The sequence below is a fragment of the Narcine bancroftii genome, chromosome 9 (assembly GCF_036971445.1).
Source record: "Narcine bancroftii isolate sNarBan1 chromosome 9, sNarBan1.hap1, whole genome shotgun sequence".
Lineage (NCBI taxonomy): Eukaryota > Metazoa > Chordata > Chondrichthyes > Torpediniformes > Narcinidae > Narcine > Narcine bancroftii.
In genome coordinates this window covers 47,993,230-48,019,268 of record NC_091477.1, presented here as the reverse complement: position 1 = coordinate 48,019,268, position 26,039 = coordinate 47,993,230, and the positions used below count along the sequence as shown (strand labels likewise).

The 26,039-nt window shown below is 41.7% G+C and overlaps 1 protein-coding gene across 1 annotated transcript in view; it reads left to right on the top strand.

Moving 5' to 3' along the window:
• Window positions 1-25,703, top strand: part of LOC138742912 (uncharacterized) — a 56,454-nt gene extending 30,751 nt beyond the window's left edge. The window contains exons 3-5 of the mRNA XM_069897796.1: window positions 2,919-2,965; window positions 10,821-11,087; window positions 25,376-25,703. Coding sequence (XP_069753897.1) covers window positions 2,919-2,965; window positions 10,821-11,087; window positions 25,376-25,413 — 352 coding nt within the window. The 3' untranslated portion in view covers window positions 25,414-25,703. The remainder of the gene's footprint in view (window positions 1-2,918; window positions 2,966-10,820; window positions 11,088-25,375) is intronic.
• Window positions 25,704-26,039: the final 336 nt, after the last annotated feature.

Below are 26,039 nucleotides of genomic sequence, written 5' to 3'. Positions count from 1 at the left end.
CCATCTGCCATCTTTCAGCTCAATTTTCCAGACAAACCAAATCCCTCTGTAATCCATGAAAACCTTCCTCACTATCCATCACTCCCCCTATTTTCATATCATCTGCATAGTTACTTACCCAGTTAACCAGCCCATCATCCCAATCATTAATATAAATCAGGAACAACAGGAGACCTAGCAATGATCCTTGAGGCACCCCGCTCGTCACAGGCTTCCTCCCTTCAGACAGTTGTCCACTATGACCCTCCTGTCTATCCTCCAGCCACCTCTGAACCCATCTTACTATTTCTCTATTAATCCCTAGTGACTGAACCTTCCTTGCTAACCTTTCATGTGGAACCTTATCAAAAGCTTGGCTAAAATCTGAATAGACTACATCAACTGCCCTACCTTCATCCATCTTTCTTGTCACCTCTTCGAAAAACTCAACTAGGTTTGTCAAACATGACTTCCCCTTCACAAACCCATGCTGGTGCTCCTGATCAATCCCTGCTTACCTAGATATTTATACACACCATCTCTAAGAATACCCTCCATAACTTTCCCTACCACTGAAGTCAAGCTTACAGGCCTATAATTATAAGGCCGACACCTCATGCCTTTTTTAAACAATGGAACTACATTAGCAATCTTCCAATCCCATGGCACCACACCCTCCTCCAGTGATCACTGAAAAATCACTGACAGGCTTCTTGGTCCCTCAAGCCTGCCCCGCTATTCAATACGGTTAAGGCTGATCTGCCTCAGGCCTCATCAGTTCCTCATAGTTCCCCGATCTTTCAGAAACATATCTACTTCTTCTTTAAGTGCCTCCAGTGTCCGAGCCTCCACAGCATTCCTGGGATTCACCATCCTCTACAAGAAGAAGTTTTGGCAGACCTTCAGTTTTACTGACTGGCCTCTCATCTTGTAGCATTGTCCCCTCTTTTAAATAACAAAATGCCAATGTGGATGGCAGTCACAAGTTTTCCTGCACTGTTCGTTTGTTAAGTTGTATATAATAATCATATAATCATATAACCGTTTACAGAACGGAAACAGGCCATGTCGGCCCTTCAAGTCCGTACCGGTTCACTTGAACAACTCCACTAGCTCCTCCGCAATTTGCCATTTGGACCTGAGCTATGCAGACAGTTATTGGGAGGAGAAGCTGCAGCAGGTGGGGAACTGGGGAATGCAAATTGGATCCATTTATGGACATTGATCTCAAACTTTATAAGAATTCAGTTATGGTTGTCCCTTGTATTTTCTATATTTGATTCTGGGCATCTGAGTACAATGCTTGCTATATGTCACTGGTTGATTTTCCCTCACTTTAGCCTGTTATTGCCCCTTTGAATGTCTCAGAATAGACTTCAAGGGGCCCCTCCCGTCCATGAGTCGGAACATCTATTTCCTGAATATCATGGATTAGTACTCACGTTTCCCATTCGTCATCCCCTGCCCCGACATGACCACATCCACAGTCATTAAAGCACACTGCACCATCTTCACCCGGTTCGGATACCCCAGTTCCAATCACAGTGATCAGGGATCCTCATTCACGAGTGAGGAGTTGCGACAATACTTCCTTTCCGAGGGCATAGCCACGAGTAGAACCACCAGCTACAAGCCCCGCGGGAACAGGCAGGTGGAGAGGGAGAATGGCATGATCTGGAAGGCAGTCCTTTTGGCCCTCAAGTCAAAAGGGATGCCCACCTCCCGGTGGCAAGAGGTCCTTCCAGAAGCGATCATGCCACAAGGAGCACCATTGAAAGTGTCCTGTCCAGCTGTGCGGTATGGATGCGGCAAGGCAACAGACGGGAAGTCTATCCAGAGAATCATTAAAACAGCAGAGGATCACTGGTGTCTCCCTTTCCTCTATAGATGGCATTTATTTAGAGTGCTGTCAAAAGAGGGCTCCATCCAGCACACAGTTTGTCAACCCACGAGCATCACAACAGTACAGGAGCATTAAAATCAGATATCTCTGTCCTTACAAGGTACATATCTTTTTAGGTTATGGGATCTCCTATCGTGCTTTAAGAAAATACAGAAGGTAATTGCTCCCTTTGGCAATGACTCATAAGAATAAAGTGAAGAAGTGTTGTGTATTGACTGCTAATACAGACACCATTCATTTTCCCTACTTCTATGATGGGTTAATTTTCTTTGCATCAGTACAGGGCAAAGGATGCCAATACTGCAAGGATCTGGAATGGTTCCCATTACCATTCTGTGTTGCTTTGTAATTCCAGAAACTTACAGAGTCTCCAATAAGCTTTAAAATTTATATTTAAATTTAGTATGTTGAAGAAAAGAAGGGCAGCACAATTGGTGCAATGCAATTACAGCACCAGTGACTGGGGTTCTGAATCTGCCTGCCGTAAGGATTCGTACGTTCTCCCTGTGACTGTGTGCATTTCTGCTGGGTGCTCCAGTTTCCTCCCATGTTCGTAAGATGTACGGGGTTGGTAGGTTAATTGATCACATGGATGTACTTAGGCAGTGTAACCTCGTGGACTAGAAGGGACTGTTATTGTGTTATGTCTCTTAAGCCCTATGCCATTGGTGCTCTGTGATTAGTAAGTTGGTATGTGGGTGGAAAGAAAAAGTTTGAAAGCCACCGTTTTAATTGTCCCTAATTGACTCATTATGTGCATGGTTTCATAACTCCAAAGGAAATGGGCCAATGATAATTTTTCTCAAGCAAAATATTTCAGTGACAATTGGGCCTAGAGCAGTAATTCTCAACCTTCCCTTTGCATCCACATCCCACCTTAAGTAATCCCTTATTAATCACAGAGCACCTACAGTTTAGGGATTACTTAGTGGAAAGAAAAAGTTTGAAAACCATCGCAGTAAATTAAACTAAAACTAAATTGAAACTCACTGAAGGTTTCTCCAATGACTCCATTTTGAATTTGGATCTATTACAGGTGTCCTATCTGTTTCAGTGCCCTGAGTCACTCCACAGGAAGTTCATGTAAGTAATTTTTATGGGAATTGACCTACAGTGCCCTTTGTCTACCCATACAATAGTGTAACCTGAGAATGTAATAGCAATATGCACTTATGACCTGAACTGAATACTTTTGTTTTAAGTGTACTTTAATTTCTCCAGTGGCAGACCAAGTGAATAGCAGAGGATAAAATGCCTTAACATTCTTTTGTTTCACCACGTGCTTAGCCAAAGAGTTACAATCAAATTCATTTAGTTCTGTCACCACAGCAGGTTCATATAATCACAATCCAAAATGTGCCAATGTGCAGGTGGACACAGGCGCAAAACATGCATGAACCACCATGTGTTGGCTGGTTTAATGCATCTTCCCTGGCAAGAAATAATCTTCAGTTATTTTCTTTTGGCATAACTCAAAGATGTTCATTCTTCCAGGGAGTACCTCCATCCATATCTCTATTGTTTTTAACTCTTGCGATTTATTTTCATACTGAACATTCTGACTTATCAATAACTATTCTAAAAATGGCTGAGTCCCACATCAGGTTTTTCACTGAGGGAAACACTTTCCCAGGCTGATATCCCAAACATTCTGACCCCTGTTATATTTTATCAGGCTACCCACCATCAGATTTCCTGAAATGGGCACTCTGACCTCATAGGGCAGCCCAGTGGGCAGAGCACAGGCAGGCATAGGAGAACCATTGGTCTAGAGGGATATGGACCACACACAATTGGGAATAGTGAGCGTGGGACATTTTCGTATGAGGTTTCATGTGACCATGTGGGTTTCCCAGCATGCTTCAGGTACCCCCCCCCCCCCCACCAAACACAGGTCGAAGTTGTGCAAGGTAGTTAGTAGGCAAATCAACCCTGAGTGCAGCCAAGTGACAAGAGAATGTAAAGAATTTGTTGATGGGGTTAGGTGCAGGGGTGCAGTGCTGATTTTCTAGGTGCTGGAGCTCACTAAAAACATGACAAAGAGGTGCCAGAGCTGCCCTATGAAGTACCAGAGCAGACCCTGAGGTGTTGGAGCAGCGCTCCCGTGAGCTCCAGCAGCACAGTACCTCTGGTTAAGAGACAAATTAGGCAGCAGGAATAATGAGGAAGAAGGCCAAGGGGAGTGGGACAGCTCTGAGCTAAGTGAGGCTGCACAATTTTCAACCTAACTTTCTGAACGAATTTGGATGTGTCCTGTGGGTATTGCAGTACACAAATCTGCTGGAGAAACTCAGTCGATCATGCAATGTCCACAGGAAGTAAAAAGTGATCAGCGTCTAGTCCCTAAGCCCATCTTCAGGGATCTGGAAAAAACAGGTTGATGCCTAAATGGAGGTAGGGGAGAAAGGAAGAGAGGAGATGAGAGGGGAGAGGAAGGAGCACAGGCTAACAGCCTAGAGGTAACAGGCAGGAAGGTAGAAGAGAAGATTGACTGAAAAGTGATGGGGAGAGTGTAAAGGGCTAAGAAGGGTGTCGCTGATAGGAGTAGGAAGGGAAGTGGTTGGGGAGCTGGTGGAGAGGAGAGGTAGTGAAAGAGAGAGACTGGGGAGAGGGTTAACAGAAATTGGCAAAATCAATATTGAGGCTGTCTGAGTGCCAAGAGAGAATAAAAGGTGCTTTTCCTCCAATCTGCAGGTGACCTCGGTTTGGCTGTACACGAGGCCATGGACAGGCCCATCAGCCATTGGTTAGTTTTCTATGTTAGGCATTAATCATTTTTTTGTACACCTTTTTTTATTGCATTTGATTTCACAATTACCTCTCCCTTTACTGTATTCTAACTCTGGAATCATCATCCGTTTTCAGATTACAGATACAAAATCCTCAGTTGCTACCTCATAATCTTTCACTCCGTGAGTAGATATTTTGCACGTACTTCAGGCCATAATACAACACCCCCTCCCTTCCATCGACTCCCTCCTGCTGTCTGGGAAATGCAGGCAATGCATTAAAAGAATTAAAACATGGTCTGCAGATGATGGGGTTGTGCAGTACACAAAAGTGCTGGAGAGACTCAGCATGGGAAGTAAAGAGAAACCAACATTTCAGGCCTCAGCCCTTCCTAAGCAGGTGTCAAAAGCCTCATCCTACTCTGGCTGCACTCTCTTCACCCTCCTCCCATCAGGAAGAAGCTCAACGAATGTGAGAACACAGCCACCAGATTCAAGTACAGCTTCTTTCCGCCTCTAATCAGACTCCTGAACGAACCTCACACTCAAAAAATAATGTTGCCTCTACTCCGTACGAATGAATTGCTCTCTCTAACTCTATAGTTCTGTCTTGTGTTTTACCAGTTGACTTGCTGCTCTGTTCGTAAAATGAATTTTCTCACCATAATTCAGTACATGTGACAAAGAAAACAAACCACTGTGCTTAATTCCTAATTGGCTCTGCTGTAATAAAATATAAATTTCCACTATACTTTTATATACATGGATTTATAAGTTACCTTCGCCTGCTGCTCACCAATTTAAACTCAGATGATTATATGTATTTTCAGGTTTCTTTCTGTATTTTATGTTTTAACTTTTGTACTCAATTGAAATATGAGCCTGAGATTTATCACAAGCATATAGTATGCAAGATAATTGTTCATTAAAATTGTTGGCACTGTATCAGCAAGCCTGCAGATGGAATTGGAAAATGTTGGACAAGATCTGGAATTAGAGACATTTTTTTTCTGAACACACATTTTGGGATATTAATTAAAATTGCTAATTATTACCTTTAAGAACTGGATGAATTTCTCTTGGGAAAGGAGCAGGGATTAATAGATAGTTGTATGCTGGGGTGAATAACACCAAACATGACATCATCAATCCAAAGATTCCTGATGTAAAACACAAGGTGGCATAATATGGAATTTTTGGGTCAGTTTATTGAGGGGAGAGGGAAATTACATGAGTTCTTTTTCCCACAGGAGACTTAAAGAATTGGAAACATTTCTGATGAAGGAAATATGAAATAATTTTTCAAGGAACAGTCATATTTATAAATCAAGAGAAGGATATTCTCTTGATTAATTTCAAATCCATTTCACAATCTTCCTGGCATGCCTATCAATTCCTTCTCTTTCAAAAAAAAGACATTTAATTTACTTTGAATTTAATCTGCAGGACTGATGCACTGCATCCCTTTTTGGTCTTCTCGACACCAGAGTGACTGGGTGCAGATTGGGAGACCATTTCGTTAGCAACTTTTTTCCATCTGCACCAGTGACAGAGACCTGCCAGAAGCCAACCATTTCAATTCTGTGGCATACTCCAGGTGGCATTAACGCCAACTTTTCCAGTTTCTGCTAATCTGTTCTCATCTTCCCCGTCTCCCCTTCCCCTTTATGGTTCTCCTCCGTCCCTTCACCTAGCCATCCTTCCTCCCCTCGATCACTGCTGTCCCCTCCCTCCCCTCCTCCACCTATCTCCTCCTGCCTTTGAGACCACCCTTACTCTCTTGATCAGATGCCTGCCAAGATTTTTCCAAACCTTGATGAAGGGCTTAAGCCCGAGACATCGGTTATGTATTTTTACCTTTGCTGTATAAAGGACAATGCTGAGTTTCTCCAGCATTGTGCTTTTACTTTAATTTACACATGCAGCATGGTAACCGGCCCTTCTGGCACACGAACCCATGCCACCACCCCATGCACCAATTAACCTACAATCTCTGTACATTTTTGAAGAGTGGGAAGAGACTGGAGCACCCAAAGGAAACCCATGCAGACTGGGGGAGAACGTACATGTATCTTAAAGGCAGTGCCAGATTTAAAGATGACAGTTCCATTATTGTCACATAACATTAGAATATAACATGCATGAAATTCTTTAACTTTGTCAAGTGCCCCTCACAGAAATGAGGCCCCAGCAAGGATTGAACTTGGAAACCCTGGTTTACAAGACCCGGGCTCTAACTTCTGAGCTATCGGAAGATTTGAACCCATGTTGCTGGCATTGAAATAGCGTAGCATCTACCATCACTGCCTGTAAAACCCACTTACACTGAGTGAACCATTAGTCTTCTCTGCAAAGTAATTCCACAACTCCATACTAGGAAAAAAATCCAGCAAATTAGCAAACTGCTCATTCATCCAGCTGCTGTCATCCTGCAGGTTGCTTCAGTCCCAGCCTCAGGCACATAGCAGAGTGTCCTTAAGATAGTGCATGCTTTGTAATGATGTATCTTTTTTTCACAGTTCAAGTCACGTTCTACCATCACATATCCAACATGCAGCGATAGAGGTTGTTTTGCCTCAAGTTAGACATCTCAAACATAGGACAAATAAGACACAGAAATACAGGAGTGCAGAGCTACAGAAATTGGCATGGAGCAAAGGCAGCATAGCTTTACTGATGTGAGGTTCATTCAGGAGTCTGAAAATAGCATGAAAGAAACTGTCCTTGAATCTGAGAGGTGCGTGATCTCACACCCATGAATCTTCTTGACTGGAGGGGAGTGTGGCCAGCGCGGAACGAGCCTTTTAGTATGTTGACTTCTTTTCCAAGGTGTGGTGATATGATCACCAGCCTACTGCAGGAGGCGATCTCTGTACCTGCAGGAAGACCACCTAAGGGCTGACTCCACCTGGCCGGCTGTCAATCAGGTGACCTGAATAGACCCCCTAGGGGGCTGATTCCACCTGGCTGGCTGTCAATCAGCTGACCCGAATATAGACCTGAGCCGTCCCTTCCTGAGCCATTCACATGGGAGCCACTGAAGCATGAAATGGTGTTCAGACTTTTACCTGAATAAATTGTGGTGCGCTGAGGTAACAGCAAGCAAGTGCAAAACTCAAAACACTGTACAACAGGCTTTATTCAGGTAAAAGTCTGAACACCAGTTCATGCTTCAGTGGCTCGTGTAGTTAAAGAATGATTGGATGAAGGGAAGGAGGATATTTTTGATGGCCTAAATCACATTCACAACCCTCTACACATTCTTGCAATTCAAATGGTCCAAGTTTACTGAATTCATGGAAATGCATCACTTAATTGTCTGATTTCCAAGAGTTAAAGATTTTTTTTACCATGTGAGGTAAAACTGGGCTACATATCTGTAGGGTCTGGAGTATCTGGAGGTTAGAAGAATGAGAGATGATCTCACTGAGATGCACAAAATGGGGTTTCAGATGAAATGAACAAGTGAGACTTCCTGATACAGGGTACTGTGAACTAGGGGTCACTATCTCAAAATAAGAGGTTGGCCATTCAACACACAGTTCAGGAGAATTAAAAACAGAACATGCCAGAAATCTTCAGGAAGGAGAAAGAGAGTTAGCATTTTAGGTCGGGGGTCTGCTTTTCAGCACTGCAAAGAAATTTCTTCAACCAGAGGATGGTGAAGAAAGACTTTAGGATCAGCCAGGATCTTAGGATGGGTGAGCAGACACAGAGGGCAGAATGGCCCTCATGTACTCAATGTTAAATAAAAATTTTACTGAATTTTATTATAAGTAAATTTATTAACTACAATTATTTCTTAAATTATAGAAAAAATGGCATTGAACCATTGCAACATGATGAATGTGTTGCATAGAGAACTTATTACTTTCCACCCAAACTTTACTTTTGAATAAATGCTGTTGGTGTGCCAGTATTATTAAAATACAAGGTCAACTGCAGACCCCACCTCAATGGTCCTCTACTTTACGTTTGATTACCTGGACCACAGGAACAGCTATGTTAACTCCAGCTCCAACTGTGTTTAATTCATCACCACCACACCAGCGAGACTCGTGTCCAAGCCAAAGGATCTGAGACTCTGTTCATCCCATTGCAACTGGATCCCTGACTTCCCCATCGACAGTCCCCAATCAGTGCAGATTGGCAACATCACCTCCTCTTCATTGACCATCAAGGTAGAGGCACCCCAGGCTGAGTGTTTAGCCCCTTCCTCCACTCCCTGCACACCAATGACTGTGTAGCCAAGTTCAGCTCTAAATAAATCTTTGATGACACTGCCATTGTTGGCTGAACTGGAAATGAATAGTCAGAATGCAGGATGGAGATGGAGATCCTGGTTGGGTGGTGCCAGAACAATAATCTTGCTCTCAACTTCACCAAGACCAAGGAGCTGATTGTCGATTTTCAGGAGGAGAAGCCACGGGACCACAACTTGTAGCATGGAGTTGGAGTTGGTCAGAAACTTCAAGCTCCTGGGAGTCCATATTTAGGAAGATCTCTCTTGGAGTCAACATAATGAGGCAACAGTGAAGGAGGCACACCAATGCCTCTAATTTGTAAGATGTCTGCGGAGACTTGGCATGTCGTCAACCACTCTATCAAACTTCTTCTGGGGCACTTTGGACAGTATATTGACTGGATGCATCAGAGCCCAGTTTGGAAATTTGACGGCACAGAAAGGTTGAAGGTATCTATTGACTGTATCTATGTGAGGTAGAGGAGGCAGTGGACATCATAAAGGACCCTCATCACCTCTCTGGTCACAACCTCTTCTCACTGCTACTTCAGGCAAAAGGTACTGAAGCCCAGCACCTCTAGGTTCAAGAACAGTTCTTTTTCAACAGCCATCAGACTCTTGAGCTTTCCCTTATTACACTCATTAGCAATTATTCCAACAGCACAAAAGTACAATGCACGAGGATAATTGTCATTATTTATTATCTATTTATTTGTATTTTTAATCTCTTTTATTTCAATTGTTAGTTTCTGTTATTATATTTTTAACGAAGTACCTATTTGGCTGCAGCAAATAAGAATTTCAGTGCACTGGACAATGTGTATGTAACATATATATATAACATATATAACAATTACAGCACGGAAACAGGCCATTAGGCCCTTCTAGTCCGCACCGAACCAAACATTCCTCTCTAGTCCCACCTACCTGCACAATGCCCATAACCCTCCACCTTCTTCTCATCCATATACCTGTCGAACTTTTTCTTAAATAATAAAAATGACTCTGCCGCCACTATTTCTCCCGGAAGCTCATTCCACACAGCTACCACTCTCTGAGTAAAGAAGTTCCCCCTCATGTTACCTCTAAACCTCTGCCCCTTAACTCTTAACTCATGTCCTCTTGTTTTAATCTTTCCTCCTCTTAACGGAAATAGTCTATCCACATCCACTCTGTCTATCCCTTTCATAATCTTAAATACCTCTATCAAATCCCCTCTCAACCTTCTACGCTCCAAAGAATAAAGACCTAATCTGCCCAATCTCTCCCTGTACTCTAGATGCTTAAACCCAGGTAACATTCTGGTAAATCTTCTCTGCACTCTCTCCACTCTGTTTATATCCTTCCTATAATTAGGCGACCAGAACTGCACACAGAACTCTAAATTAGGCCACACCAACGCCTTATACAATCTCAACATCACTTCCCAACTCCTATATTCCATGCAATGATTGATAAAGGCCAGCATACTAAAAGCCTTCTTCACCACCCTATTCACGTGAGTTTCTACCTTCAGGGAACGATGTACCGTTACTCCTAAATCTTTCTGCTCTTCTGTATTCATCAATGCTCTCCCATTTACCACGTATGTCCTATTCTGATTCTTCTTACCAAAATGAAGCACCTCACACTTATCAGCCCACTTTTCTAAGCAGCCCAAATCCCTCTGCAATCCTTGAAAACCTTCTTCATTATCCACTATTCCACCTATCTTAGTATCGTCTGCATATTTACTAATCCAATTCACCACCCCATCATCTAGATCACACATGTCAAACTCTGGCCCGCGGGCCATATTTGGCCCACGATATAATTATATTTGGCCCGCAAGATAATTTCAAAAATGTATTAGAGGTGGCCCGCTGGCCGCCGCGCCAGTATAGCGCATGCACAGTAATACAACAAATCCCAGAATGCATTGGTGTCAGCCTGCTAATCGCCCCCACCTCCTCTGTTTACGTTGCAGGGTCTCACCGTGGACTCTGGTTTTGCGGCCTGACTGGTGTCAGGGGAAGCCAAGGCCGCTTCCCAGCACCCGGAACCGGAGGCCTCGGGCCTGACCTCGCCAGGACCGTTGCCCACTCCCCCTCCCTGCCGCAGGCCGATCCGCGACTCACGGTGACGGGGCCGCTGATCCGCCGAGATGCCGCCCTGCAGCGAGAGCCGATGCCCCCACACTGTCGATGTCCAACCCGATCGCCCGCAAACCCCGCCCTCCCGCACACAGGCCTGAGTAAGTATTATGAACTTTAATCTCAGGATAAAACGATCTTCCAATAGTTTCATGTCACAGTGATAAATATATTCCTGGTTAAAAATGGTCCTGCACCTGGATACAAGCTCATTAGGCATAAAACTTGAAAAGTGTGTAAATCAAAGGATATCTGTACCAATGGAAAAAGGGCATGGCAAATAACCCTGCAAGAGTTCATGCCCACAATCGGTCACGCATTTGATTTTTTCAGGAATCATGTTATTCTCCCACATTATCAATAGCCCTCAGATTTTACTATTCGACAGCACACTAGCAACATTTGACAAATCCTCTATAGGATTTATATATTATTTATTGAATATTTTATTTCTCATTTGTTAATGCTTCTGGAAAGAGTTTATCCAAAACTATTATTAAACATTTATTTTAATAAGAAAAAGTTTAACATTACATATGTTGAAAGAAGAGAAAACATGCAGATGTTGTTGAAAATTTTCAATAAATATTTAGTTCGGCCCTCGACTTAGTCCAAGTTTTTAATTTTGGCCCTCCGTGAATTTGAGTTTGACACCCCTGATCTAGATCATTAATGTATATAACGAACCCTAGGCATAATCATTATCAACAGGTTGTCTCAACATGTTTCTGCCTCACAGCTCTTTGATTCCAGGTTCAATCCTGACTTCCAATGCTATCTGAGTGGAGTTTGCACATTGAAACTGTGCAGTTCCTCCCTACCACCCCACCAAGTGTTCCAGTTTAATCCCCCATCCTAAAAGGTTAATTTTCCCCTTTAATATTATGCCTTAGTGTCATCAGGGAGCATTGATGAGAATACGGCTGGCTATGGCGATGGGATGAATTGGAATGTTTTGAGAGCCTGCATCAATTTGATGGGCTGAATTTAACTTAAGCTCCAGTCCGCAGACCATTAGCAGTGCATGGGTTTGCTATAGGCCATCCGCTGCAATGAGACAAAAGCATTCATCACTGATCAAAAAAACAATTAGTCTGTAAAGCAAGGGCACAAATTTGATGAGTGAAAAAATTTAAATTCTCAAAATTGTCCTCATCAAAACAAAATAAAACCCAATTGCTGATTCGAAGAGAAGTTCATGTTATTCCACCCCCTCCCTCCAAACCTCTCCCCTCTTCCCCATCCCGACGGTACACCTTTTCAAATCCAGTCTGCAGTAAATTAAGGAATACTTAGGGTAGTTTGTGAGTGAATAAGAGGTTGAGAAACATTGGCCTAAGTCATGAGAAAACAGGAAAGATTTTAAAAAAGACTGGAAATAGCACAAGGCTCCGGAGTGTGGAATAAAATCACCGAAAGGAGCATATTCAGTTGGGCAGATAGCAAATCACCCCCAGAGAAACCCAAGGACTCAAGCCAACTGGCCCAATGACCTAATCCCCATCTTTCTGATCTGGGCCCATGCACAGAAATGAGCAGGAAGTTCTTGATAAATTGCTTCAGCTCCAACCGTTGACTATCTATGGCCTTCCATGGATGCTGCCTGACCCCACTGAGATCTTCCAGCATCTTGTGTGTTGCTCCAGTTTTTCAACAGTTGCAGCCTCTCTTGGAATGGCTTCGTCACGCAAGTGCACATTACGAGCCTGTAGTCATTCAGGAGCAAGAACTTAATGAACCACAAATTACAGGATGAAGTTTGCTTGTTGGGGAATAAATGCTTTTACAAGTTTAACACTAATTCAGCAAAATCATCAGCTGGCCTCTGTCCGTCATGTTTCACCTCTCTCTGGTTGACCAATTCCACACCAGGCTCCTGTCTCTCCCCTCCCACCCTGCCAACTTTACACTAGCTTCTCGTCCCCACATGATGAAGGGTTTTGGCCCGATACATCAACCATTCTTTTTCTCCCACTGATGCTGCTCAACTTTAAATTCAATAAAAGCTTTGGATTTGATGGGATTTATTAATTTTTATGGAAATAAACATACAACATTTTCCATTGCTACTAATAGACAAATATTCATAATTACACAACTAATTAATTTAACTCACTGGATAAACAACCAATAATTTTGGTTTTTGAGCAAAGATTTTCCACATTTTTAAAAATACACAATCTTCTTTATGAATTTTTATCTATTATCTATTTCTTGTGTTATCAGAGAATTACTTGGGTATTGAATTTCAGTTTGAACTTGAAAGTCTACCCGGTTCACTTATCGAGGGACTAAATTGTCAAACTTCCAGGTCTACTGATAATGGTTACAAAAATCCAGTATTTTAGTTATCACTGCCAAATTACTCAACAATGTTCCTGAAGGAGATGGGCTTCCTCATTGCAGCTTCCCTGAAGAAGTTGTCAGCTATCTCACAGCTACATATCATTTGGAAGGTATTACATACATTAAACTATGGGAGCCCCCTTGTTTATGTGACACCTTCTTGCAAACTGAGACAACCATTTTCTTTTTATTTCACAAGGAAAAATCCAGCTTTCCAATTACATTTTAACTTTTTAAAATTTTAGACATAGAGCATGGTAACTGGTCCTTTTGGTCCTCAAGGCTGTGCCACCCAATGACACCCAATTGATTTACAACCCAGTATGTTTTTGGACACAGCTATTAGAGTCATACAGGGTGGAAACAGACCCTTTGGCCCATCTTGCTCATCCCAAATCAGGGAATTTATTCCCCAGGGCTGTGAGGCAGGCATCAGCACTAAATGCCAGCATTACGACCCCATTGTTCCCTGGCTCCTTTATTAGGGAAGTGCAGCCAGGGGATTAGATGATTTCAACTGTTTCCACACTCATTGGACAAATGGCAGCGTAAATACCCAAGTAACCACAGGCCAGCCAGTCTGACAACTTCAGAGACATTAACTGGGGCTTTGAAGCTTATGGGTTAACAAGTAAGAAGGAATGTAAATGTGTGAAAGTTGTCTATGCTGGACCAATTGTTTGAATTCATTGATTAACTAATTATGATTAAGGCAATATAGGCAATAGTATGATGATTCATAGGATGTGAGACAATATTAGCATCTTCTCCCAGTCCAACATTCCAGAACTCAGGACCTAAAATATTAACCCACTTCCAAAGGCAAGCCAAGCTGTTTACATACCCAACTCTAGCCTCCTGAAACAGACATTCTATTCATGTTCAGGTTTATTGTCACATGTACCTCAATGCCAAAGTAGATGTTATTTTGCAAGCAGACCACAGCTAGACATCTCATATGTTATACAGGTAAGACAGTGCTAAAGTACAATGGTACAGGGTTACAGAGGGAGGGAGAACAGTTAGTACGGAGTAAAGGCAACATCATTTGGGGTTTATTCAGAAGTCTGAAACCTCTTTGAGCACTGATGAGGGGGACATCAAGGTTGGGGGGAGCGACAGTGGCTGTGCCTCTGGCATGACGTCGGCCCCTGTAGCTCAGAAAGGGAGGGAAAGGAAGAGGAGGGCAATTGTGGTAGGAGACTCCATAGTTAAGAGGACGGATAGGGGATTCTGCGGACGCAGCAAGGAGAACCGGATGGTGGTTTGCCTCCCTGGTGCCAGGGTCCGGGATGTTGCTGCTCGTGTCCCAGATATCCTAAAGTGGGAGGGACAGGAGCCAGAGGTCGTGGTACATGTAGGTACCAATGACATAGGGAGGAATAGAGAAGAGGTCCTAAAAAGTGAGTACAGGCAGTTAGGTAGGGAGTTAAAAAGAAGGACCGCAAAGGGGGTAATCTCTGGATTACTCCCTGTGCCACGTGACAGTGTGAATAGAAATAGAATGAGGTGGAGGATTAACACGTGGCTGAAGGGGTGGAGTAAGGGGCAGGGTTTTAAGTTTCTGGATAACTGGGACCTTTTTTGGAGGAGATGTGACCTGTACAGTAAGGACGGGTTACACTTAAATCCCAGGGGGACCAGAATCCTGGCAGAGGTATTTGCTAGGGCTACTCAGGATCCTTTAAACTAGAATGGTTGGGGGGAGGGAACAAAATAGTACAGAGCAGTAAGGAGAAGGTTAGAATGCAAACAAAGAAAGTTTGTAGTAAGTATTTGAATATGGATGGGCAGGTGATAGAGAAGGGAAATGCTCTGGAAGAAGATTAAGGGCAATTGGCAGGAAAAGTAAATAATGTTGTTATTAAAGATGAGGGAAAACAGGGATTAAAAATTGGGAAATCTCTGAAATTCATATATTTTAATGCCAGGAGTATTGTAAAAAAGGTGGATGAGCTGAAGGTGTGGATTGATACTTGGAAGTATGATGTGGAAGCGATTAGTGAGACATGGTTGCAGGAGGGATGTGATTGGCAACTGAATATCCCTGGGTTTCGTTGTTTTAGGTGTGATAGAGTCGGAGGGGCAAGAGGAGGTGGGGTTGCATTGCTTGTCAGGGAAAATATTACAGCAGTGCCTAGGAAGGATAGATTAGAGGGCACATCCACGGAGGCTATTTGGGTGGAACTGAGGAGTAGGAAAGGAGAGGTTACACTTGTAGGGGTGTATTATAGACCACCCGGAGGGGACCGAGACCTAGAGGAACAAATCTGTAGGGAGATAGTAGATATTTGTGATAAGCACAGGGTTGTAATTATGGGAGATTTTAATTTTCCACATATAGATTGGAAAACACATTCTGTGAAAGGACTGGATGGGTTAGAGTTTGTGAAATGTGTGCAAGATAGTTTTTTATAACAATATGTAGAGGTGCCGACCAGAGAAGGAGCAGTGTTAGATCTACTGTTGGAAAATGGGATGGGTCAAGTGACGGAGGTTAGTGTTGGCGAGCACTTCGGGTCCAGTGATCATAATGCCATCAGCTTCAATGTCATTATGGAAAGAGAGAAGTCAGGGCCAAGGGTTGAGGTTTTTGATTGGGGAAAAGCTAGATTTGAGGAGATGCGAAAGGACTTGCAGGGTGTGCATTGGGACAATTTGTTTTATGGGCAGGATGTAGTAGAGAGATGGAAGTCTTTTAAAGATCAGATTTTGAGAGTGCAAAAGCTTTATGTTCCTGTTAGGTTAAAAGGAGGGGCAAAAGGTTTGAGAGAGCCGTGGTTTTCAAGGAATATTGGAAACTTGGTTCGAAGAAAAAGGGAGGCGTACATTAGATATAAGATGCATGGAGTTAAGGAGTTGTTTGAAAGATAAATTGAATGTAAGAGGAATCTTAAGAGAGGAATTAGGAAAGCTAAAAGAAGGTACGAGGAAACTATGGCAAGCAGGGTGAAAACTAATCCAAAAGAGTTCTACAAATATGTTAATGGTAAGAGGAAAGCTAGAGACAAAATTGGTCCCTTAGAAAATCAGAGCGGAAAACTGTGTGTGGAGCCTAGAGAAATGGGGGAGATATTGAACAGTTTCTTTTCTTCGGTATTCACTAAGGAGAAGGATATTGGGAGATGTGAGATAAAAAAAGCAAATTGGGTAAATATGGGGAATATAGAGATTACAAAAGGTGTAGTTTTAAGGCTTTTGAAGAATATAAAGGTGGATAAGTCTCCGGGACCAGACGGGATCTTCCCCAGGACATTGAGAGAAGTGAAGGAGGAAATAGCAGAGGCTCTGGCGGTAATTTTCCAAATGTCATTAGATATGGGGATAGTGCCGGAGGATTGGCCCATTGCGCATGTGGTTCCGTTATTTAAAAAGGGTTCAAGGAGGAAGCCAGGCAACTATCGGCCTGTAAGTTTGACGTCTGTGGTAGGTAAATTAATGGAGAAAATTCTTAGAGATAGTACTTATAAACATCTGGATAGACAGGGTCTGATCAGGAACACTCAACATGGATTTGTGGGAGGAAGGTCATGTTTGACCAATCTGATTGAATTTTTTGAAGAGGTGACTAGGAATGTGGATGAGGGTAGCGCAGTGGATGTTGTCTATATGGACTTCAGTAAGGCCTTCGATAAGGTACCACATGGAAGGTTAGTTAGGAAGGTGCAGTCTTTAGGTATAAATTTTGAGATAGTCAAATGGATTGAACATTGGCTGAAAGGGAGAGTGGTAGTGGATAATTGTCTGTCAGGTTGGAGGCCGGTGACCAGTGGTGTGCCTCAAGGAACTGTATTGGGCCCATTGTTGTTCGTTATTTACATTAATGATCTAGATGATGGGGTGGTGAATTGGATTAGTAAATATGCAGACGATACTAAGATAGGTGGAATAGTGGATAATGAAGAAGGTTTTCAAGGATTGCAGAGGGATTTGGGCTGCTTAGAAAAGTGGGCTGAAAAATGGCAGATGGAATTTAACGCTGATAAGTGTGAGGTGCTTCATTTTGGTAAGAAGAATCAGAATAGGACATATGTGGTAAATGGGAGAGCATTGATGAATACAGAAGAGCAGAAAGATTTAGGAGTAACGGTACATCATTCCCTGAAGGTAGAAACTCACGTGAATAGGGTGGTGAAGAAGGCTTTTAGTATGCTGGCCTTTATCAATCATTGCATGGAATATAGGAGTTGGGAGGTGATGTTGAGATTGTATAAGACGTTGGTGCGGCCTAATTTAGACTTCTGTGTGCAGTTCTGGTCGCCTAATTATAGGAAGGATATAAACAGAGTGGAGAGAGTGCAGAGAAGGTTTACCAGAATGTTACCTGGGTTAAAGCATCTAGAGTATAGGGAGAGATTGGACAGATTAGGTCTTTATTCTTTGGAGCATAGAAGGTTGAGAGGGGATTTGATAGAGGTATTTAAGATTATGAAAGGGATAGACAGAGTGGATGTGGATAGACTATTTCTGTTAAGAGGAGGAAAGATTAAAACAAGAGGACATGAGTTAAGAGTTAAGGGGCAGAGGTTTAGAGGTAACATGAGGGGGAACTTCTTTACTCAGAGAGTGGTAGCTGTGTGGAATGAGCTTCCGGGAGAAATAGTGGCGGCGAAGTCAATTGTATTATTTAAGAAAAGGTTGGACAGGTATATGGATGAGAAGAAGATGGAGGGTTATGGGCATTGTGCAGGGAGGTGGGACTAGAAAGGGGTGTTTGGTTCGGTGCGGACTAGAAGGGCCTAATGGCCTGTTTCTGTGCTGTAATTGTTATGTTATATGTTATGTTATGTCGAATCTTATGGAGTGTGATCTCACATTCATTAATTTTCTTTTTGACAGAATAGGGAGGTGGGTGTAGGGAGTGTATGGCCGGGGTTGGATGAGTATTTTAATATGTTGGCTGCTTTTCCAAGGCAGTGGGAGACACTGATGGAGACGTTGGGGGGGAGGGCAGGGGGAGGGGGGGATAGATGTGATGATCTGTGGCAAGTTCATTACTCTCTGCTGTCATGGCATGTGGTCATAGAAAACAATTTTAGAGGCCCCCCATGACAAATGAAACATCCCCACTGACTTGTAAGAATCTTCAGCTCATCAGTGCTTGAGAAGAAACATTCAGGATGAGTGGTGAGAACCTCGGACCCATTTCTTGGAAGCCACATGGAACCGCAGCATAAGTGGTGGAAGGAGGGCACCAGATCAAACACTAGGTCATGATGTCAACCACCTCCTGTCCGGGCGGAGTCATGTGATGGAGGCCGGACGGTGAACTCCAGCCCTCTCCAGAAAAGTCAGAAAAAACAAAGGAAAACACAAAGGCACAGAAATAAAAGTTAAAGAAAAGTGAGTATAAAGGTGGAAAGAAGATGGCGACAAAAAAAGGAAAATCGAAATCAACGGTAAGAAGAGAGGAAGAGAAGACAACGGAGGAAGAAGGAGAAGGCCTTACCTGTTCGAAGAGGCCCGCGGTGGAGAGAGAAACCCGCTACCTCAGGTCGGTAGAAAGTGGACTACAAAAATGGCTCGCTGAGCCGAGTAAAAGTGCGCAACTGCGCATGAAAAAAAACACACCGACGGGAGGGGGGACCAGCTGGGGAGTCGATCTCCACAGCCGGCAACGACAGCTGCAGAACACCTGCAGCAAGAAGAGAACACAGAAGACAATGAAAACAAGAAAGAAGAGAAGAAAAGGGCAACAAAGAAACAACAGATGGCCAACCCAGAGGAAGAGTACAGTGAAATAGAAGAAGAAGGGAAAGGCAAGATAAAGGATTTACTTTCTCTTATTAAAGGATACATGGAGTCATTTAAAGAATGGCAAACACAGGAATTTAATGATTTAAGAAGAAGAATAAACAACACAGAAGAGAAAATGAATAAAATAGATATGACCTTAACAGAAATGGGAAAGAAAATGGACAAGATGGAAGAACGAGAAGCAGCAGTAGAAATGGAGGTAGAGGACTTAAAAAAGAAATTAGAGGAATCTAATAAAAAAGTTATAGAGACACAAGAACTGTGAGTTCAGAAAATAGATATAATGGAAAATTATAACAGAAGAAATAACATAAAGATAGTGGGCCTTAAGGAAGATGAAGAAGACAAGAATATGAGAGAGTTTATAAAAGATTGGATCCCTAGGATCCTAGGATGTCCAGAACCACAGCAAGAAATGGAAATAGAAAGGGCACATAGAGCATTGGCCTTTAAACCTCAACCACAACAAAAACCAAGATCTATTTTAGTAAAATTCCTAAGATATACTACAAGAGAAAAGGTACTGGAGAAGACAATGGAAAAAGTAAGAGAGGGCAACAAGCCACTGGAGTACAAAGGGCAAAAAATCTTCATTTATCCAGATATAAGTTTTGAACTCCTAAAGAAGAGAAAGGAGTTCAATATAGCAAAGGCGATTTTATGGAAAAAAGGGTATAAATTTATACTAAAGCATCCAGCGGTATTGAAAATATTTATTCCAGGACAACAAAACAGACTATTCTCGGATCCAGAAGAAGCACGAAAATTTGCAGAACAATTACAAAATAGACTGAGGGATGAAGACGTGTAATGAGAGTAAAAATGACCACGATTTATATGTATGTGGGTAAAGAGGTATAAGTGTGTATATGTATAATGTATCCGTATTTAGAGGAAAATATAGATAGTATAGACAAGAATTAATAAGGGAAGGAAATGGAATAGAGGGAATAAGAAGGGAACTAAAAGAGTGACCTTTGTTACATATGAAAAGTGAAATCTTTTCTGGGGGGGGCTGGGTGGGGAGGAGTTGCGGTCACTGCAAAATCAGCTGACGCTTGCGAGTGAATTCGCAAACCCAAATGGAGAGGGGAGATGTGGTTGTCCGACAAGGGATAAAGGACAACTCAGGAGGGGAAGGGGAGATTGGGGCTAAAGAAGTTTTAAATAGGAGAGCAAGGAAAATGTTTGATGTTTTAGGAATGTTGTCTTATAAAGGGTTTAAAATAAGAAAACAGAAATGGAAAAGGAGGAAAGGTAATGATAATAAAAACGGAAAGGGAAGATAAACAAAGTATAAAATGGCTACGTTGAACTATATGACTTTAAATATTAATGGAATACATAACCAAATTAAAAGGAAGAAACTGCTAAATTTACTGAAAAAAGAAAAAATTGATATAGCATTTGTGCAAGAAACACACTTAACTGAATTGGAGCACAAGAAATTAAAGAGAGATTGGGTAACTGCAGCATCGTATAATTCAAAAGCAAGAGGAGTGGCTATATTAATTAGTAAAAATGTGCCATTTAAAATAGAAGAGGAAATAATAGATCCAGCAGGGAGATATGTAATGATAAAATGTCAGATATATTCGGAGTTTTGGAATCTACTCAATGTATATTCACCTAACGAAGAAGATCAAAAGTTTATGCAAGATATCTTTTTGAAGGTAGCAAATACGCAAGGGAACATATTAATAGGAGGGGATTTCAACCTGAATTTGGATTCAAATATGGATAAAACTGGGAAAAAAATTAACAGAAAGAACAAAGTAACCAAATTTATAATTAAATCAATGGAAGAAATGCAACTTTTGGATATATGGAGGAAACAACACCCAAAAGAAAAGGAATATTCATATTACTCGGCTAGACATAAAACATACTCAAGAATAGACCTATTTTTGTTATCATCTAGTATGCAAGATAGAGTAAGAAAAACAGAATATAAAGCTAGAATACTATCAGACCATTCACCCTTAATATTGACAGTAAAGCTAGAGGACATCCCTCCAAGAATGTATAGATGGAGATTAAACCCCATGTTACTTAAAAGGCAGGATTTTAGAGAATTTATTGAAAAACAAATAAAAATGTATTTTGAAATAAATACAGAATCAGTGGAAGATAAGTTTATACTATGGGATGCAATGAAAGCATTCATTAGAGGGCAAATAATAAGTTATGTAACCAAGATGAAGAAGGACTATAATCAGGAAACAGAGCAGTTGGAAAGGGAAATGGTAAATATAGAACCACCTCCTGTCCCATCCCACATGAGCCTCACCAAGGGACCACTGGAGGGGAAGAAGAGATGTACAGAACAAGATGCCACAATCTCCCATAGGATTGGGAATCAAAAGCGCTGAGGATGGAAATATGAAAGGGAAGTGACAGATTTTGGAAACACTCAGCCGTTTCAGCAGCATCTGTGAAAGGAGAAGCAGGTCTCAGGTCTAGGGCCCTTTATCAGACTGACCCTTCCTCCGGGCTCGAACGATTTTGCTGCAACACTGGGTCATGTTGAAAAATGCATTGAACTGGTGGTGGCCATTGCAACGGCCATCTCTGCAGGAGGACTGAGCTCCCCTCAGCCATTCTTTTAACCCGCCTTCCCCCTGGCTAACTGGTACAGACCTACTCTGAGCTTTGAGGAAGTTTATGAGGAGCGAACACAGGTGGAGCGAGTCACTAGTAGATACTGCTTCTGCTGCTCTCCCCTTGCCTATTGCATTCCTGCTATTTGATAATGATGATGAGTTTATTGCCATACACAGTAAATCAGTACAATGTACAGATGCACCAAAATTCTTACTTGTAGCCACACAGGCACATGAAGAACACCAACTGCAATGGTATACATTAAATTACCCTAGTAAGGAAAGAGAATACATTTTAAAATACTTCTGTCACAAAACATGGCCCTTCTGTCCCATGAGCCCATGCCATCCACATACACCCACATGACCAAATAACCTACTGACCCTGTATATTTTTGGAATGTGGGAGGAAAGTGGATCACCCAAAGGAAATCAATGCGCTCACAGGGAGAACAAACAGGCTCCTTTTAGACAGCGGCGGATTCGTGGGTACTGTGGAAGCATTGTGCGAACCATGACACTATCTGTTCCATCCACTAATAAAGGATAGATAAATAAATATTTGAAGTTACAGTTAGTGCATGAATATAAAATTGGTGTTTCAATGGTGCAGACAGAACATTTTTGTGGTGTCCCAGATTATATGGTTAAGGTAGTACGGGGAGGTTCAAGACCCTGTAAAATAAAAATGTTCTTGAACCTAGAGGTGTTGAACATCAGGCTTCTGTACCTCTGCTTCAAGGTAGCAGTGAGAAGATGCTGTGGGGGTCCCTTATGATGTTGGCTACCTACTTCTGTTGTAAAACCCTGGTGTGTTACGGTAGAACTGACCCAGTATGATGAAGCAGGACTTATAAAAAAAAATGACTTGCAAACCAATGAACTACGGAGACCCTTACCAGCAGCTCCACTCACTGTTTACCTTGATGTGTTGCATTTAACAGCAGAAATTTGCAAGATGAAGGGCCAAGGGTTAATTTTCCTAGACTAAATAGAATATTCCACATTCATCTGGGATAATGTCCATACAAACCAAATGCCTTTCAGTACTGGAGATATAGTTCAGAGGAAAGCAAATAGAAAGATAATTGAAAAATAAACATTATGTAGAATAAGCCAAAACATAAATATATGAAACTTGCTTAAATTGGAGCAGTTTCAGCTTTTAGTTGAGATTAAGTCTCTATTTAATTTATTGCGTTGGAGGACCAAATTACTTCCTTGTGGTCCTCCAGGGTTGAATTGAAACATCACCAGATACAGTTACTATTAGAAACAAATGAGTTTTGTGTTACTTGGCGAGTGTAAAGGAAAGCAGTATGCTTCTTAAATGTCATTTCCATATGCTGCTCTTCCTCCTGAGGACACTGCTATTTTAAGTTGATTTAGAAAAAATTAAGGAACTCATTATTTGAATCCAGCAAAGTGGAGGAATGTGATAATGGCACCGATTGTAGTTTTTAAGTACACTCACAGCTTTTAAAGTACCGTATATTTCAGCGTACAACTCGACTGACATATGCCAACCCCTTTTTCAGCCTAATTTCAAGGGTTTTATGGCATATCTGGCATATAAGCCAACCCCAATTTTCTGGCTGCCTGAGGTGCCCCACTGACTGGCATGCAAGTCGACCCCCAAAGCTCGCGATGGGCTGTTGACCGACATACACGTCAACCCCCAATGATCCGGTGGATGGTCATTGGCTGCAGGTGATTGCTATCATGGAGGGTCCCTCGACACCATGCAGCATGCGATAAAAATATGAAGTGAGTTTTAAGATGGAAGCAATAGAACTGGCCAAGAAAACCAACAAATGCGCTGCTGCAAGACATGTTGGTGAAGAAGATAAAAGAGAATTTAAGAAACATACGCAAAAGGCAATGTTCATTGAGAAAACGAATCACTTGTTGGCCAGAGTTGGAAAATCATGTTGCAGAATGGGTATGTGATTGCTACCCGAAATAAAATACAAACATTTGCACTGCAGGTGTGCTAAGTCGCACCCAGATCTCAGTGATGACTTTGAGGGTGGTGCAAACATTTCATGAACAGGAAAAATCTGGTATTAAATCAAAAAAACAAAAATTGCACAGAAACTACCAAAACATCTTGATCATAAAGTTGGAAGTTTTCACCAGTTTATTATTTGTAACCGGCAGAAACACCAGTTTGCATTGCATGGATGAACATTTTGACATGATAGGCAACAGTGGAATGGAAAGGTGTTAAAACTGTGCAAACCAGAAGTACAAGCCATGAAAGGATCAGGTTTACCATCGTGTTATCATGCTGACGGGATAAAGTTAAGTCCTATGGTAATCTTCAAATGCAAAATTAAATCAAAAATGAAATTCCCTGCAGGCATTTTTGTACATTTTCATGAAAAAGGATGGATGGATGAAAAGCATTGAATGGAGTTTGCAGGTCTGGGATATGTTTTGTAGCCATTAATTGAGAACATTGAAAGTAGATTAGTACTACATAATACTGACATGGTGGTGATCCCGGGTAGTTTGACATCTATACTGCAACCTCTCGATGTGTGCTTGAACAAGCCATTCAAAGGCCATGTGCACAAGGAATGGAAGACATGGATGCCCAGCCCAGAAATGTTGTTTACAAAAGATGGGACAGTGTGTGCTACATCACTCGATATGCTGTGCAACTTTTTGCTCAAGGCATGGGAAAAAGTTAAAGTAGAGACTGTGATAAAATTGTTCAAAAAGTGCAGTATCTCTTGTGCAATTGATGACATGGAAGGTGATTTATTGTGGGACACTAACAACGAAGCTGAAACCGCCTCATCAGATACAGACTGGGATCCGTATGATGACTGTATAAACAATGAGAGTATGAATGTGCTTACCGCCATCTTTGCCTCAGACAACGATGATTTTGAAGGGTTCTAAATGTGTTGCTGTTTTCAGACAATGATAGCGATTTTGAAGAGTGCTAATTATGTTGTTGTTTTCAATAAAAATCTCAATGAAAATCTGTTGCAGTCTCTTTTTTTTGGTGGTGTGGGGTTTCAAAGGTTGACTTGTATGTTGGATCGGCACAGATTGGATTTTGAGCTGAATTTAAGGTCTCTAAAGTATATCCGACGTATAAATTGACCCCCATTTTCTGCAGTTTCACAATTCCACATATATGCCGAAATATACAGTATCTCTGCCTCACCCTTGAGGCACTTAAACACAATTTCCTTCTCAGGAGAGCACACTTTAAAATAGACCTCAATGGAAAAGTGATCATTTGTAGAATTTCCAAGAAAAACTTAGTCATGTGTACCTGAGATGCAAGGGATCAGACACTGCTGCAATCAGGGCTGGTGCCAGATTCTTTTTCACCCGAGGCAAGGCCAACTACTTGCACCCTCTGTGACCCCCACAAAAAAAATGCCAACTTTGATTTTCAAAAACAGGTTTTGCAGAAAAAATGAAAAGGACATAACTTGAAATTGGTAAATTTGCTTTAAATTTCAAAAAAGAAAAAGGCAAAATTACTGAGCTGGAAATTTTTCACAGACTTTGCAGCTCTATTATAAAATATATTAGCATAAAAAGTTTTTTACATTCACAGTTAACAAAAGATTTTTTAAAAGTCTATAAAATGCACTAAACAGCAAAGTTAATAATGAAACAATTGATTTAAAATATAATAATATATTTTTTATCAACAGGCATTGAAACTGCTCACAGGCCTGGCTACTCAAAGTGATAGCATTTATCTGCTGTCAAAGTCAAGTTTCCTGAAATTTAATAAAGAGATGTGTTGTGTGATGAGTGTCTGTGGGTGCTGGGAAGGCTCAACGCAGATATCTATTTATAAACCAATTAAAAACACAATGAATATATGAGCATGAAGAAACTGATGGGGAAGACAGCCTCTATCGTGCTACTGCTCGATAGCAAGGCATGCACGATCACTCATTGGGAGTGTGCAATGTGAGCATTGTGGTAGTCCTGAGAAGAGTGGGAAAAGATACTACATAATTTTATATGTGTGTGTGATCACCACAAGATACATAAAATAAATCAAACATAAGTTGGTTTCAGTTACCTGCATTTATCTATATTTTATCAGTATTAATCATGAATTTTCTTTAAAATAATAATATTTTGTGCCAAAGGATCCTCCCCACCCCTGCCAACTCTCTTTACAATATCAATATTTTTTACCAAAAAAAAGGATCCCCCCTTTGCCTCTAGCAGTGTAAGTAGACCCCTCCAAATCATAGGCCCATGCTAACTGGACCACCTTCCCCCCCCCCCACTCCTGTTCTGGCATCCCCTTCCCTCTGTTCTGGCATCCCCTTCCCTCTGTTCTGGCATTCCCTCCCCTCT